The sequence below is a fragment of the Monopterus albus genome, unplaced genomic scaffold, assembly GCF_001952655.1.
Source record: "Monopterus albus unplaced genomic scaffold, M_albus_1.0 scaffold19.1, whole genome shotgun sequence".
Lineage (NCBI taxonomy): Eukaryota > Metazoa > Chordata > Actinopteri > Synbranchiformes > Synbranchidae > Monopterus > Monopterus albus.
The window spans coordinates 3,319,506-3,335,896 of record NW_018127899.1 but is presented as its reverse complement, the minus strand read 5'-3'; the positions used below and the strand labels follow the sequence as shown (position 1 = coordinate 3,335,896).

The 16,391-nt window shown below is 43.6% G+C and overlaps 1 protein-coding gene across 1 annotated transcript in view; it reads right to left on the bottom strand.

Annotated features, from left to right (window-relative positions):
* Positions 1-253: 253 nt before the first annotated feature.
* Positions 254-16,391, bottom strand: part of LOC109956360 (voltage-dependent calcium channel subunit alpha-2/delta-4-like) — a 46,982-nt gene continuing 30,844 nt past the window's right edge. Inside the window, exons 29-40 of the mRNA XM_020593380.1 lie at positions 15,325-15,339; positions 15,111-15,155; positions 14,956-15,018; positions 8,523-8,593; positions 7,771-7,846; positions 7,470-7,522; positions 3,651-3,706; positions 3,138-3,158; positions 2,825-2,942; positions 2,334-2,540; positions 1,668-1,820; positions 254-610 (exon numbers count right to left, since the gene is read on the bottom strand). Coding sequence (XP_020449036.1) covers positions 1,808-1,820; positions 2,334-2,540; positions 2,825-2,942; positions 3,138-3,158; positions 3,651-3,706; positions 7,470-7,522; positions 7,771-7,846; positions 8,523-8,593; positions 14,956-15,018; positions 15,111-15,155; positions 15,325-15,339 — 738 coding nt within the window. The 3' untranslated portion in view covers positions 254-610; positions 1,668-1,807. The remainder of the gene's footprint in view (positions 611-1,667; positions 1,821-2,333; positions 2,541-2,824; positions 2,943-3,137; positions 3,159-3,650; positions 3,707-7,469; positions 7,523-7,770; positions 7,847-8,522; positions 8,594-14,955; positions 15,019-15,110; positions 15,156-15,324; positions 15,340-16,391) is intronic.

The window sequence follows — 16,391 nt, the reverse complement described above, 5'->3', positions numbered from 1 at the left end:
AAACCTGTAAAACCATGTGCAGGGACAAACCTGTGTTTCCAAGCACACCTCTTTGAATCACTGTCCTTGGTTAATCAGTTTATTATTAACAGGATTAGTATTTAGACATGTTTCAGGCACAGGGCCACATAAAGCTTAACCCCCTCTCTGAGGTGTGAAACATGGTGTACATTGAAGAATGAGGAGATAGGTTGGTAAAACTGGTTCCTCATTCAGTTTTTACATTAGGAGACAAGTCATTTATTAACAGGATTAGTATTTAGACATGTTTCAGGCACAGGGCCACATAAAGCTTAATTAGTAAAACAACAAAACAGTAAGTGATTTTCAGTAAACAGCCCTTCAACTCTGCTCAGACTGAGCCAATACTTGTCTCAACAACAGGACAAAAATCATCTGAGGTGTCCCTGTGTCTCTCAGACAGTACAAAACCTCCTTTAGGTGTCCGTTCCCTGATTAGTCCTTGAAGTCCTTGCTGTTGCCTCCTGATTAGTCGGCCAGTCCTGGTTTACACCCAGCGGTGGAGGACCATCGAAATGAGCAGAGAGGCAGAGAAGAGCGAGGACGACACGGAGAGGGCCAACGCCCCACCACAGTCCTTAGCATTCTCCTGTTGAACAAGTGTGACACAGCAAAGTGAACAAGAATCCACCGGAACACATGAAGATGTTTACAGTTTCACAGGTCATCATTTTATTCGCTCAGAAACAAAATCTCTTTACTTGATAACTTTTAACATGTTGCTGCAGCTCCTCAGAAACAACATCAACTCTTTTCTCACTTTTGAGTAACTGAGTAAAACTACTGATTCACCTTCTGGCCACGTTCTGCTGTAGATGTCAGTTGAAGTGGATCAAGCTGCCACGTTTGCTCGTCTTTGGCCAAATTAGTTAAGTTTCACAAACTAAAAGTTCTCACATGCAACAGGATTCAGAGCTGTGGCACTGCAGGCTCTTACACCATTAAAACCTGACAGATGATGTTGCTCATAAACACTAAAGTGACCAGGAAACATCTGTAGTCCCACTCAGCATCTGGAATAACACAAAGCCCAGATCATGGATGCAACCTGGCAGGCAGTTCTCTGGGGATGTAGGTGGGACTTTACTTTCACTCATGTCTGTACACATGGAGAAACCTGTGGTGTATTCCTGGACTTTCAAATGACTGGGACATACTGATTGTAAAAGCTAATCAACTTCATTTGGTCAATTACTCTGGAGTGATTAGCATAAATGTACCACTGTGCTCTATTTAATATTTAAATGTCATACATACAACACATGGTTTATTGTACCTTATATTCTAAGTGCATTGAACATGTTATTAATGTACAATAACTTCTCCCATGAAGACATATTAGTGTTATTATCCATAAACACTTTCTACAGCTGTGTCCACAGGAGACAAACATCTGCTTACCACCACTTAGTGTTTATACAGAACATTTGCTTTTTGCTACTACAACTATACTGTGTGTTACATATTATATGTATAAATACTTTTACACAGTCTCATCCATTGAGGTGTCCAACAGTCCCCCAGTGGAATATTAAGTGACATCACATTTCAAGGACTGACAGTTCAGGGCCGATGTGTGATAATTTAATGCTGCACAACGATGAGCGTTCATCCTGTCACCGTGTTGTGTGAATGTCTGCACTGACCTTTGGGTGGTAGGCGTGGCAGGATTGTGGGCGCCGCCGCACCTTCTGGGACCTCATCCTGTTGCACTTCACCGAGGCGTTATGTTCACTGCTGTTAAGGAAAACGGGCCGCTCGAGCCTGAGAACAGCTTGACATCGTTTTAGAGCTGATATCTGTAACATCCAGAATCAGACTTCAAGGAATCTAATCCAGGTTGGTTTTATGACGAGTTGCATTTAACAAAAGAAGACAGAGTTCTCAAAAATGATTCCTCAGTGGTGGAAGAAGTATTCTGATTGTTTACTTAAGTAAAAGTAGCACAACAACTGAAAAATTCTCTGTTACAACTAAAAGTACTGCATTCAAAATGTTACTCAAGTATTACAAGAAAATATACTAAGTACTGCTGAGTAGCTTGTGACATCAAAGAATCGACTACTACTGCATTTTGTCTTATTAACCTGTTTCTGAAAAGTATCTAGTAAGTAATTATCAAATAAATGTCAAATATAAAGTATAATATTTCTCTTTGAATTGTGAAGCTGAAGTATGAAGTAGCAGAAAATGAAAATACTCTAGTACAGATACTTTAAAATTGCACTTATGTACAATACATGAGTAAATGTACTTAGTTACTTTCCACCTCTGATTACTGGAAAAACTCTGGAATGTGAATGCACTCTGACCTCAGCGTCAATCTGCTGTCCTCACTGCACTGACCAGCTGCTTGTGACCAGCAGGGGGCGGCCTCACTGTGTCTCAGTAAGTGAAGGATATATTTGAGCTCTTCGGGCTCCAGGAGCATCGGTCCGTACTGACGGGAACAGTCACAGTCGGCCTGAGTCACAACCACAACCAGGTTGCTGTCAGGAATCTGCTGCACCACAAACATCCTGAAACCACAAAAACAGCCGGTCCAATCAACAACCAACTGAGTATGTGACAGCCAGAGAATGTTTTCCTCTTTAGTATCGCTGTCAACCAGCTGACCTCAGAAGCTGACAAGCTAGTTTACTGTGTTCCTACTGTATAGCACAGGTTTAGTGTGCAAGTGCCACAGTTTGGAGTTTTATGAAGTCCAAGTATGAAGCAGCAGAAAATGAAAATACTGAAGTACAAATACCTCAGAATCGTAATTCAGTAAATTTGAGTAAATCTAAATGTGTGTGCGTCATACTTCTGGCAGCGTCCACACTTGATGAGGCTGTTGGCTTCTCTGACAGAGGGGTCATACATGAAGCCGGGATACACCGTGTCACAGGGCAGCAGCGGCTCCACCTTCTTCTGCTTATGAGCTGACACACACACACACACACACACACACGATTATACCTGTGAAACCTGGACCTAAAACTCCTTCCCCCTACTTCTAATCTCAGTGAATTAAAAAGGACCATCAACTATCAATAAAGTCCTACCTACCTATCGACACATTCCCACAGTTTTCATCATCCTTCTGTCTCTACAGACTCTCACATGTAAACACTCACTTGTGTGATACCCAGCCTTGGCTTGAACCGACCAACACAGTGACAACACAGTGGTGAGGATGAAGATGGAGATGACGAGGCCGCCGGTTTGAAGCAGAATGTTTGTAAATGAGACATAAAGCAGTGATGGTGATGAAAACAAACACACCCCTGTCAGTCTGTTCACAGCTCCTCCGTTTAATCTTATATTTCACATCTCAGGTTGTTGTTCTGTGTTCTACTCTTCTTTGATTGTTTCATGTCAGAAGTTTTCCTTTGAGGAAGCAACCAGACGTGTGCATGGCTGAACTCTGACAGCTTTGATGATTAAACACAAAATAAATGCAGAACACAAAACAACAAAAACTGCAGAGGACTGAGCAGATGTTCAACAAACAGTATGGCGTACAACAGAAACTGAAAACAAAAGACGAACGAGACAAAAACCGCCCAGTACTGGATGCTGTTTGACCTCCACATTGTTGTACTGGGGGCAGACCTCACTCTGATCTGATGATCATTGCAACATCTTACCGTCCACAAAATAGTCTGGATGCCAGAGGCTGCAGAGGTTCAGGTCCAGCAGGATCCTGACAGGAGACACAAACCTCTGGTTAATGGCAGAACACACAAACCCTGCTTCTTTTCTCTGTACAAACCTGTACAAATCCTAAGAAGTACGGCACCGTATTCTCTGACCTGTTTAGGAGTCCACTGCTGTGTTACCTCTGTAGATCCATTTCTCACAATAAACAGATCTACTTGAACAGTATTGAGTAGAAATGTGACTTTGGGGAAATGAAAGCTGTGGCGATCGACGGAAGGAGACCAACAGTGCCAACCAAACATGGCCAGCTGAGGTGTGTTTGTGCCATCACAGCTGTCACAACTGTGTTTCTCATAACTCTTGATCCCTTGATGAGACGCTGACAGTGGCATCACACAGCTCTGAACTCAGGACTCAGGGAGCAAAAGGTTTTACTCTGTGATGCAAGAATGCTGTGATCTTCACACAATGTAGTGTGGTTCATTATTACACACAGCTCCTTTTTCATTCCGCTCCTTTTTCAGACTACGTGCACAAGTTAAATATTAAACAATATTAACCCCAGCACGTTGGCTCATTCATATTAAATATTTAGCCAGGACAGAATTCATCTTGTTTATGGCCTGAAACACACAGAACCTCACTGAACCTGCAGCTCTTGACTTGTGCTAGTCAATTTGGGAATTGTGTACTTCCTGTAATATAAACTTGTCTGTGTTTACTGAATCTTTTACTGTGCTCATACACACAGTCTTTGCTGGTCTATTCCACTGAAGAATCACCGTAATATTCCACACGGACAAAATGACTGCAGGTCAAAACAAAGTCCGACCCTCCCCCCAAAAATGTGCCTTAATATAGTGAAAATGGGGTCCGACCACCTGCCTAAAAACGCACCTCACCCGAAAAATGTGCCTTATATAGTAGGTGGTGAAAATGGGGTCTGACAGTCACCCGAAACATGCTCCTTAATATAGTGAAAATGGGGTCCGACCACCTGCTTAAAAATGAACCTCACCCAAAAAATGTGCCTTACTATAGTATGTGGTGAAAACGGCGTCTGACCCTCACCAGAAAAATGTGCCTTACTATAGTGTGTGGTGAAAACGGGGTCCAACCCTCCCCCAAAAAATGTGCCTTACTCTTACTATAGCATGTGGTGAAAATGGGGTCCGACCACCTGCCTAAAAACGCACCTCACTCGAAAAATGTGCCTTACTATAGTATGTGGTGAAAACGGCGTCTTCACTCGAAAAATGTGCCTTACTATAGTATGAGGTGAAAATGGGGTCTGACCCTCATCCGAAAAATGTGCCTTACTATAATGAAAATGGGGTCGGACCAGCTGCTTAAAAACGCACCTCACCCAAAACATGTGCCTGACTATATAGTATGTGGTGAAAACGGGTCCAACCCTCCCACCAAAAATGTGCCTTACTATAGTGAAAATGGGGTTCGACCACCTGCCAAAAAACGCACCTCACCCGAAAAATGTGCCTTACTATAGTATGTGGTGAAAATGGGGTCCGACCACCTGCCTAAAAACGCATCTCACTCGAAAAATGTGCCTTACTATAGTATGAGGTGAAAATGGGGTCTGACCCTCATCCGAAAAATGTGCCTTACTATAATGAAAATGGGGTCGGACCAGCTGCTTAAAAACGCACCTCACCCAAAACATGTGCCTGACTATATAGTATGTGGTGAAAACGGGTCCAACCCTCCCACCAAAAATGTGCCTTACTATAGTGAAAATGGGGTTCGACCACCTGCCAAAAAACGCACCTCACCCGAAAAATGTGCCTTACTATAGTATGTGGTGAAAATGGGGTCCGACCACCTGCCTAAAAACGCATCTCACTCGAAAAATGTGCCTTACTATAGTATGAGGTGAAAATGGGGTCTGACCCTCATCCGAAAAATGTGCCTTACTATAATGAAAATGGGGTCGGACCAGCTGCTTAAAAACGCACCTCACCCAAAACATGTGCCTGACTATATAGTATGTGGTGAAAACGGGTCCAACCCTCCCACCAAAAATGTGCCTTACTATAGTGAAAATGGGGTTCGACCACCTGCCAAAAAACGCACCTCACCCGAAAAATGTGCCTTACTATAGTATGTGGTGAAAATGGGGTCCGACCACCTGCCTAAAAACGCATCTCACTCGAAAAATGTGCCTTACTATAGTATGAGGTGAAAATGGGGTCTGACCCTCATCCGAAAAATGTGCCTTACTATAATGAAAATGGGGTCGGACCAGCTGCTTAAAAACGCACCTCACCCAAAACATGTGCCTGACTATATAGTATGTGGTGAAAACGGGTCCAACCCTCCCACCAAAAATGTGCCTTACTATAGTGAAAATGGGGTTCGACCACCTGCCAAAAAACGCACCTCACCCGAAAAATGTGCCTTACTATAGTATGTGGTGAAAATGGGGTCCGACCACCTGCCTAAAAACGCATCTCACTCGAAAAATGTGCCTTACTATAGTATGAGGTGAAAATGGGGTCTGACCCTCATCCGAAAAATGTGCCTTACTATAATGAAAATGGGGTCGGACCAGCTGCTTAAAAACGCACCTCACCCAAAACATGTGCCTGACTATATAGTATGTGGTGAAAACGGGTCCAACCCTCCCACCAAAAATGTGCCTTACTATAGTGAAAATGGGGTTCGACCACCTGCCAAAAAACGCACCTCACCCGAAAAATGTGCCTTACTATAATGCAGGGGTGGGCAATTGCAGTCCTCAAGGGCCGCTGTCCTGCTTGTTTTCCAACTATCCCTGCCATAGTGTGTGGTGAAAATGGGGGCCGACCACCTGCTTAAAAACGCACCTCACCCGAAAAATGTGCCTTACTATAATGAAAATGGGGTCGGACCAGCTGCTTAAAAACGCACCTCACCCGAAAAATGTGCCTTACTATAATGAAAATGGGGTCGGACCAGCTGCTTAAAAACGCACCTCACCCGAAAAATGTGCCTTACTATAGTATGAGGTGAAAATGGGGTCCGACCCTCACCCAAAAAATGTGGTTTACAATGGGAGAATGAGGCGGCACCCTCTGTATTTTGCCACTTCATTCAAAAACAATTCATCCTATCACAATGAGGATATTTTCTGATTCCTCAATTGTCTCTAATAATTTTCATGTATAATTTGTGTGTATAAGCCTAAGGTTGGCAGAATAAGAGCAGAAAACAAGCTGGAAAATTGTAAAAAGGCCATACCTTTTCCAGGAGTGTTTCTCAGGTATCCCCATTCAAATGAATGGAGAGGTGGAGAAATGCCCAAAATCAACATAAAACGTAAACTGGGACAATTCGCAACCGTAAAATATATCAAAATGCCGAACACAGGATGAATAGCTGAATTTATCCTGACTTGTTTAAAGGTTGAATGGTTTTTCTAGCTGAAAGTATTCTGAAGCTATTTAAGTTGAAAGAGGAGGAAGATTCAAAGATTCTCCAATTGACCTCCATTATTAAAAAAAAGTTGAAAAAAAGCTTAATATTTTAAAAAGTAAAAAAAAGTTGAATAGATGCCATCATGTCCTTAAAAAGCTGAACATTATGATATTTGACTGGTTTTTGTAGCTGAAAGTATGCGGGAGGACTTGAGTGGCAAAAAACGTACGGAAGAATAATAAATAAAGAACAGGACAACAAAGTGTGGATGCTGAGTCTTAAAGAACTACTTGGGTCATAACTGCCTCCTAGTGTTGAGGTAACATCACCCTTTTGGCCTCACCACCTCCTAAAAAACAGCCCTCACACAAAGCAGCACAGTCAACACTTACATCAGTGCATTGGAAAAGAACCATCTCATTAGGGCCGCGATGCTGTAGAATGGCTGCAGGAGGAAAATGAGAAGTTAATAAAAAGTATAAAGTCCACCAGTATGTTGAAAAGTGCTTGAGACAATAAAACAAAGTCCTGTGTGTGTGTTTGTTGGGACCTGAAGCAGGAAATCACTTTTTGCTTATGTAAATGAATGAAATGAAAGATGTCAACGGCATGTTCCAGCCTGGTATCTCTAACACAGCCGATGAAGTAACCAGCAGTTACCGAGCCTAACAGTGGTGTGTGGCTGAGACTCACGCTGAGCAGAGGCCGAGCACTGCTGGCATGATGGTGGCTGTTCCTACACATTGCCTGGTAGTCAAACAGCGACACCCTGCAAACACACAGGTTAAACATGAACACAGCTGCAAACATGGGATTCCCCCGATGCTCAATTTGTACTGACAACATCAACAGAGTCCAGTTTTAAGTTTAAATCATATTTTTAGCTGAGCTTTTTCTGTGTATACTTCAAATAATCTCTTGGTTTATTCTGAACACACGACATCGGTTTCTTGTCCATCCTGAGCGTTCTTCCATTTTGGGGGGGGTGTTGTTTTGGTTTTCCTGATTCGATCTGAGGCTCTACAGACAGTGTGGGGTCCGTGCTCAATGTAAGGCTGTAAAGCCCCTTGAGGCACACTGATATACTGACTGACGTGACTGTATTCATGTTTATCTCATGGATGTAAACTGACCTTCTCTTATAAGGACACAAACTAAATAAAAGTGTGTGAATTATTAACTGGACTCACAAACTCGACTTCATGCTCACTTCTGATGCCACCATCAGATCACACCAGTGAGATGTTATCACACCTTTCACGCTTCCATGTGAGTAGATTAACGTCTCATTAATGTCCTCGAACAAACTCATCCAAAACTTAGTGTCTTTTTTTCAGAAAGACATCAGTGAACATCAGGACTGGGCAGATGGGTGTGGTCCTCTGAAGGAACCAACAGTCTGAGCTGATGCAAAAGTGAAACATAGACGCAATACTCAGTCATACTTTTTGAACATTCCCATCTTGACCAGCGACGCCATGACAGACCCGTCCACCTCGCCAAAGAACCGACCAACCTGGAAGAGACAACAGGAAGGTGACACCATGTAAACACTCAGCCACAGAGAGACACACACAGTATTTCTACAGTTTATATCCAAAAACAACATTGATGATTAAAAGAGAAATAATGAATCCAGAATCATCTTTATTGGCCACGTGTGCTGGATACACGAGGGGTTTGACTCCAGTAAAAATAAAGTACTTTATATATACATATATGCACTTATATATACATATATGCACACACACACACACATATGTTAAGTGTTGATCAGAGCGATGGCACGCTTGGTGTACAGTGACCTGTATCGCCATCCAGAGGGGAGGAGTTCAAACAGGTTGTGTCCAGTGGAGCCCAGGAACTTGAAGGACTCTACTGCTGATGGGAGTGGTGGGGGCTCTTCCTGAAGTCCACTACCATTTTCATTGTTTTGAGCGTGTTCAGCTCGAGGTTGTTGCGACAACACCACAGGGCCATGTTCTCATAAGGTGGGAGGCGACAGTGGTGCGGTGGGTAGAGCAGTCATCTCCCAACCAGAAGGTTGAAGGATCGATTCAAAAATCATTGTGTGTAACATACTTGGCCAATATAGGTGATTATCCTTATCCTCATAAAGACCCTTATTTTCTCCGCCTGGACAGCTCAGACTGAATGATGGCCTTTATATCACAACCAAGGAATGATTTTTGTTTTCTTTTATTCCACTGAACACTGTGTTCCTATCACCTGTTTCCTGGGTTATTGTGCTCTGACTGACTGCTAGTCCAGAGCGACAGCTGAAGGCTTAAAGGAAACATCTCGGTTCACCAGTCGACCACAGAGGATGCTGCTGCTCTCCAAAATCAAACATCACCGCAGCTGAAGTTTGTCTGAGAGTGACCAGAGTCTCCACAACACATCAAACATCACCGCAGCTGAAGTTTGTCTGAGAGTGACCAGAGTCTCCACAACACATCAAACATCACCGCAGCTGAAGTTTGTCTGAGAGTGACCAGAGTCTCCACAACACTGCTGGACACCAGAAACGTTGTGGAATGAGTCCAGAGAGCAGTCATACCTGACTGATTAGCAGCATGGTGATTACTTGGCTGTGTAGGTGCTACTAGGTGTGTTTGTGAGGTCTGGGCAGAGGCAGGCAGTTTCCACACCTCAGTAGCTCTACATGTAGAAAACAGCCTTTACCTTCCTCTGCTAGTTCGACTATACGGCTCTTACTGATTAGATTCCCTTTTCATTATGTTTCTGATCAATAACAATTTGATCCTTTTGGCTGTGTCCCTGCTGCTGCACTTCATTCATCAGTCACCAGCCTTTTACCAACATTTAGCTTTGAATCCTAAAACAAACACTTGCATTTCATATGGAGCTCTTACACATATTGAAATGCTGCCAATGAAGATTAAACTCCCTAAAGAATAACAGCTAAAACTGAATTAAAAACAAGATTTAATTTCTGAAGGAAATGTGCCTCCTCCAGTCTGCTACTCAGAGTCGTAGGACACAACAGAAAAACACTGGGAGGTGAGTGGAGGAGTAAAGCGGATGATAGGAAGTGTTTCAGTAACTTAGAGTCCCTTCTGTGTTCGTCTGCAGTGTCGCTCCTCTGGCCCTCGGCAGCAGCAACAGTCTGAATTATTCAGAGTGTTTTGTCTCAGCAGCTCTGTTAACGTTTACGAGGTGCTCTTTGCCCACACTTCATCTCCATCTGGACGGGACTTTCCCAGCAGCCCTGGAGGACTCTCAGGTTGCTGAGCATTAGCAGCCGGATGCTGAATACACTAAAACATGGCCCTCTGTTTACCTGACAGCAGTAGCAGAGGGCAAATGTGCTGGAATAAACAAACAAACAGTAAACGTGTCAACCTTCTGCCTGGGCTCACAGCAGCACACACAGCCTGTTAAATGCTAAAGCTAAAAGTATGTTAAGATGGCACAGAGAAGCTTTAGCTTGCTGGATGTTAACATGCTTAATGAAGGCAGCTTCATGCGCCAACAAACTGTAGCTCTGCTGAGAAAAACATGAGCCTGACGACATCATCCAGCAGGCATGTTAGCATTCAGCTCAGACAAACTGCCTTATATCCACCACACAACTAGCTGTTGTATAACAGTTGTATTGTACGAGTATGGGAGTTGTATGGTAGTTTTAAGATAGCTGTATCATACAGGTTTTAAGACAGTTGTAAGGTAGCTGCGTGGTACTTGCATGATGGTTCTAAGGTACTTCTAGCTTAGACTGAAAGTCTGTCCCTGTCTGACACTGCAGTGCCGAACTGTCCTGCACTGCACAGAGGAAAAAGCCCATAACAACTTTCCTCTGGGCCAACTTTAGTTTTTTCTCCACCATCAGTGGTGTGAATCAAAGGATAGTGGAGATTTCTCTTTCTCTTCAGGTTCGATCAGTACAGCCCCAGGGTGCTGCTAGTGTGGCTACACACTGTTGGTCCTGTTAATTTCAGGACATTATAGCTTGTGTTTATCACTTGAACCCATTCCTGGCCCTGAGGCTGATCAGTGGACTCCTGCAGCAGGCTCTTAAACAGCATCATTGATCAAACAGACGTTTCCTCTGCACACAGCCAACACTAACAACAACCCCTGTGTGTTGCTTGGTCACTACTCACTACATTTCCTCTCTGACCTGCTTCTCGGAGTCAGCACTGCCTTCATTTCTCTGCTGATTAAATATTTACCATACCCTGAAACGAACACAAGGTACACTTTCACGCCACAGTGGCTTTAGCATCAGGAAGGATGCCCGGTGTTTCCACAAACTTCCAGAGCTCAGCAAAACTGGGAGGAAGCACTTCATCATAACATCTGCCTAGTAAGGCCAATGGGAATGTGCGGACATGCAAATTATGACAAATAAAGGTCCACAGTAAATGATTCCAGCTTGGACTGTGCTGCTGTGTGCAAAGGCTGCATCTGTTCTTCACTGTGCTTCTCCAGCAAGTCACAAGTACGTTGAGTTTTACCTTCACAACAAATCTCACCATGTTTGCTTTTGTCAAAAGTCAAAGTTATTCCCCTCAAAAAGAAACTAAATACAATTTTCAGATCGTGAACTCCTTTTCAAAATTTATAAATGTTTGCAAATGTATTAAAAATCAGAAACTGAAATCTGCCATTTTCAAAAGTCTCCAGAGCCTCTGCTCTGTTGAGATGAGTCTAGAACCTGACTGGGGTCCAGCTGTGGCAAACTGGGCTGACTGGACGGAGTTTAGAACAACACATTTGTGTGTATAAGGTCCCACAGTTCATGCTGCAGGTCAGGACAAGTCCAGGAGCTCTCTGTGGTCAGACTGTGGTGAGGCCCAGATCAGGACCAGGGGATCAAACCATGTCTGAAGCTCTGAGTGTCCCCAGGAGCACAGTGGCCTCAGTGACTGGGATGTGGAAGGAGTCTGGAACCAGCAGGACTCTTCCTGGAGTCGGCGTCCTACCGGACTAAGGAACAAGGGCCATGGTCAGGGAGGAGACCGAGGACCCAGCGGTCCTTCTGACAGAACTTCAGACATTGTCTGCAGAGACAGAGACGCTGCTGGAGGACGAGCGTCTCAGCAGCTTCTCAGTCAGTCTGGCCCTTATGGTCGAGTCACTGTTAGTGAAAGGCTGACGAAGCCACTGGAGTTTGTCAAACACCGTCTAAAGGACAAAGACTTTCTGGCCTGATCAGACTGGTCACTTTGTTTCCAGCCTGGTCACATTTATATGTTTTTATACAGTGTCTCTGTCACCCAGACCATCCGTCATTAGGACCCGGAGCTGCATCTACATTCAGCCAGTAGCGCTGGACTACGCCTGCAGGTCTATTTGACTAGGATGTGACGGGGTCATTCGGTGATAACTAAACCTCATTCAGCCTCAGCAGATCCAGGTGTTGCTGCTGCACAGCTGGCAGCCTCACATTCACTGAGGCCATCGTGGAAGACAAACATCAGGGGTTCAACTCCAGAGAGAGATTAAATGAGTGAAACAGAAATAAACTCCCCAGCTGGAGAGATGTGGGGCAGGAACTGGGAGCTGCTGTGTCCGAGTTAATCCGGAGCCAACGAGCAGCTGTCAGATGGACAGCAGGCTCTCCGCTGCATGTCACGACGCACACACGCTTCACAGTAACTGCACCGTATGAAAGTTCATTTTGGCCAGGAAAAGAAAAACTGATGGAAAGTAAAATAAATGCCCACTGTATTTATGAGACATTAGTAGAAATGTTGACTTTTCCAACAGTCCGAAGTTAGAAAGTCAGACGCTCGACCTTGTACGTCATAATTGTAAGATAGGTCAAACAAGTTAAGAATAAATCAGAATTTTAAGATATGAAGCAAGTTAGCTGCTAAAACAGGTCACGTTAATTGTTAGGAGTAACAATTAACGACTAAAAGCATTATTTACTCGTTGCCTTATAGTGGCCCACCCACATGACACACAGTAATACAGCAGATAAATGAGCTGACTAGTGTTAAAAACAAATCATTGCTGAAAACCTTTTCCTGGCAGAACCTGGCTTCTGAATGTGAACAAAGAGCAGCTTAGGAAACCGAGCTGCAACAAACTGAGACAGTAAAACAAGCAGAACAAAGAGCTGGAGGTGCCAGCTGAGAATAGATGCATTTCAGCATCTACAGGCACCGACTCTAAACAAGCAGCAGTTTTATGGCATTCACTGCCAGATCACAAATCCTGGCTCCGACACTTTGACTACCCAATGCTGCGTCTGCTGTGTGCCCTCAGCTGATGTGTGTCGGTATGCCCTGCACTTCAGAGTAAAAAAAAATGTCATCTTATATAAACAATCCAAAATGGAACCAAAAGCCACCCTTTATACAGGAGCCACATTTTTTTGATGCTGTAATTATTACCTCAGTAATATATTTAATCACAGTAGTAAAACATGAGCAGTGGTTTTCATACAAAGTGCTGTAACTCAGACTCTTCTTATGACTATAACAAATGTCACCTTGTAGAGTCAAGAAAATAACTGACTGCGTTTAAAATAGCTGTGAGGAAAATGAAACGCATTTTTTTCCTATTAAGTTGCCCCGGTGGAGTTTCTGACCACTGGTGGCACTATGGAGCAGTGTTTTTACGACTGGGCCTGTTTTCAGCGAGACGCACATCCTACTGATGATTTCACACATTTCCATTGATCGACTGGTGGTGGAAGCACACCAGTGATGAGGAGGACTGCTAGATGTAACACTGCACGTTCCAAAGTTTTCAGTCCTGGCTCTTAAACGAAACTTTTTTTTTATACCAATTTTATGATTTTTTTAATTCCTTGGCATGTTTATGCACTCAAAGCAGCTTCATAGCAAACGGTAAACCCATTTACCACAGACTTAAGTTCTCATAACATCAATAAATAAAAATGCATAAAAGCACTTTGACACTTGATGGAATTGACGCAATTTGACCGACACAGCCAGCTACTTTGTGTCTGTACGTGTGAACACGCTGTAAGAGTGGAGGTGTACAGGACCCCAGCAAAGTGTGACCAGCTGACGTTAACTGAACAAAGCAACACAAAACCACAGCAGTCACAACCTTAAGCCCAATGAACACAAAGAATTTAAAGAACAGGTTAAAGTCGGTGTCGGAAGCTGCAGGCTGGGGCAGACCTATCGTGTCTCCACTCTGGTACAGAAGAGGTCAGCGAATGCAGCAGCTGCTGTATTTCACTAATGCACCACACACACAGATTAAGACCCAAACTGTCCTCAAATCCTGTGAGCAGCCCAGATGTTGTTTATGAGCACATTAAATGAAGCAGAGAAATCACCTCCCGACACTGATGTGCAGCACGTCCACAACTGTGACGCCAAAACTCAATCTGATGTCACAGGAATCGTCTTCCTGACTCTAAGTAGGTTAACAGTCAGCTGCTGTGTCAAAGTGTTTGTCATATGCACAGTTAGGAAACGTGTTTCCCTGTACAATGAAATTCTTACTTTGCCATCCACATGGTCAGTTCATTTCAATCAACTTCAAGAGAGTGTTAGTTCTGAAAAGATCATCACATCCAGGATTTGTGATTTGGGAGTGAATGTAATAAAACTGAGGCTTTTGTGGAGGTTTGGTGCCTGCTGATGGTTTCAGGTGGAAAAGCATGGTGACACTGCCGGTCTGTCTTGCTCTTTATCTGTTTGTTTTAGTGGAACAATTTGTAGCAGCTCAGCTTTCTAATCAGAGTCTAAGTCTGGTTCCTTCATGGAAACGGCAACATCCAAGACCCAAAGGTCCGCTGCTCACACATGCTTTGTCAAAAAAACAAAGGTTTGGCTGGGGAAAAAAAAACCATAAGGCAGACTTAACGCCAACTGTGACAAACTGACACCAACATGCGCCCAGGAGACAGTCGGCAGATCTCACCTCGCTCCTCTCTTTGGACAGCAGGATGAAGCCGTTGTTGTCAACCAGGAAACAGTTCAGATCCTAAACAGGAAGCAGCAGAAACAAGCGTTTCTGTTCAGGTTTTCAGAGACCTGATGTTGGTGAGGAGCAGACAGAGGAAGGAGGCTACTTACAACACTCTCACAGCTGAGTGGACACACGCCGTCAACGTTCGCACACTGAGAGAAAAACAGAGACAATGTGACGCACATGATATCACAATGATGTGCATTTTTATTACATTCATTTCGGTGAATTTTCTGTCTTTCACCACCGAAGCCTAAAAATGGGTAAGAAACAAGTCGAGACACTGAATCACATACAAGCTTTAAATGAACGATCACTTACGTCTGTGTCGCTGGGCTGGAAGCAGCAAGACGAGATTTGATAAGGGACGAAACAAAATGGAGAGAAAATCATGTAAATATCATCCAACTACAAATTAAACATTTTTATTTTTAAGTATATTTTCAGGATGTTTCATCAGATTGGAAAACTAACACACTGTGGGAAAGTAGAATTTCTTCTTGACAGTTAAAATTTATTATTTGCAGCCTAATAGGCAAAAAGAGACAACTGCTGAAATTCAATTACACCAGATTTTTGGTTCAGTTGTGCTCTTTTATAGAGAAGGGGCCTAAATTTTCTTTGTTTAAAATGGAACAAAAACACTCAGTTTAATAAAATGACTATTTTTAAAGAGGCTGATCAGTATTTGATCTCACTTTATGACCATGGACAGTTTCAGTTAAACAAATGAAACAGGACACAAACACAACACATAAATATACCTGGCTCCTGTTTGTGGGGACAAAACGAGACCCAACAGGTTGTGAACCTCCAAAACACAATCTGCTGAGCAGCTGAGACACACAGCCTTGTTTCTTAATCGACTTTGTGTCTAATGAATGGAAGAAACTTTGCCTCAACTCCAGAAGCTGTAAACTGTGATGGCAGGATGTAAATGTGTTTTCTGCATAATTGAAGTAAGGTGTAATGTTAATGCCAGCCATAAAGCCAAGAATCCCGCCCGCCAGCTCACATCAGCATCATCTACAGCATCCCTGTCTCCAGGACGTGTGCACACACTCAGATGACCAACAAGGTCAGAAACCTGGGGTGTGAGTGTTGGTCTGCCTCATGTCATAACTGGGGACAAAGTTTGCAACAGGATCAAAAACCCGTCACCCAGAGATGGTTCAGACTTTTAGCTGCCCAGAGCTCCTCCATGGCTGTTTGACATGACTACTGGCGGCAGGCAGTAGGCGGGGCTGATTTACAAACTGTACTTTGACAACACAGGGTGGAGAAGCTGGAATAACAACAGGAGGCTGTAGGCAGCAGAGGGTCATGGAGGGGGGTGTAGCTGAGAGACACTACAATCTTAGTTAATTTGCCTTTAAGGTTAGGATTTA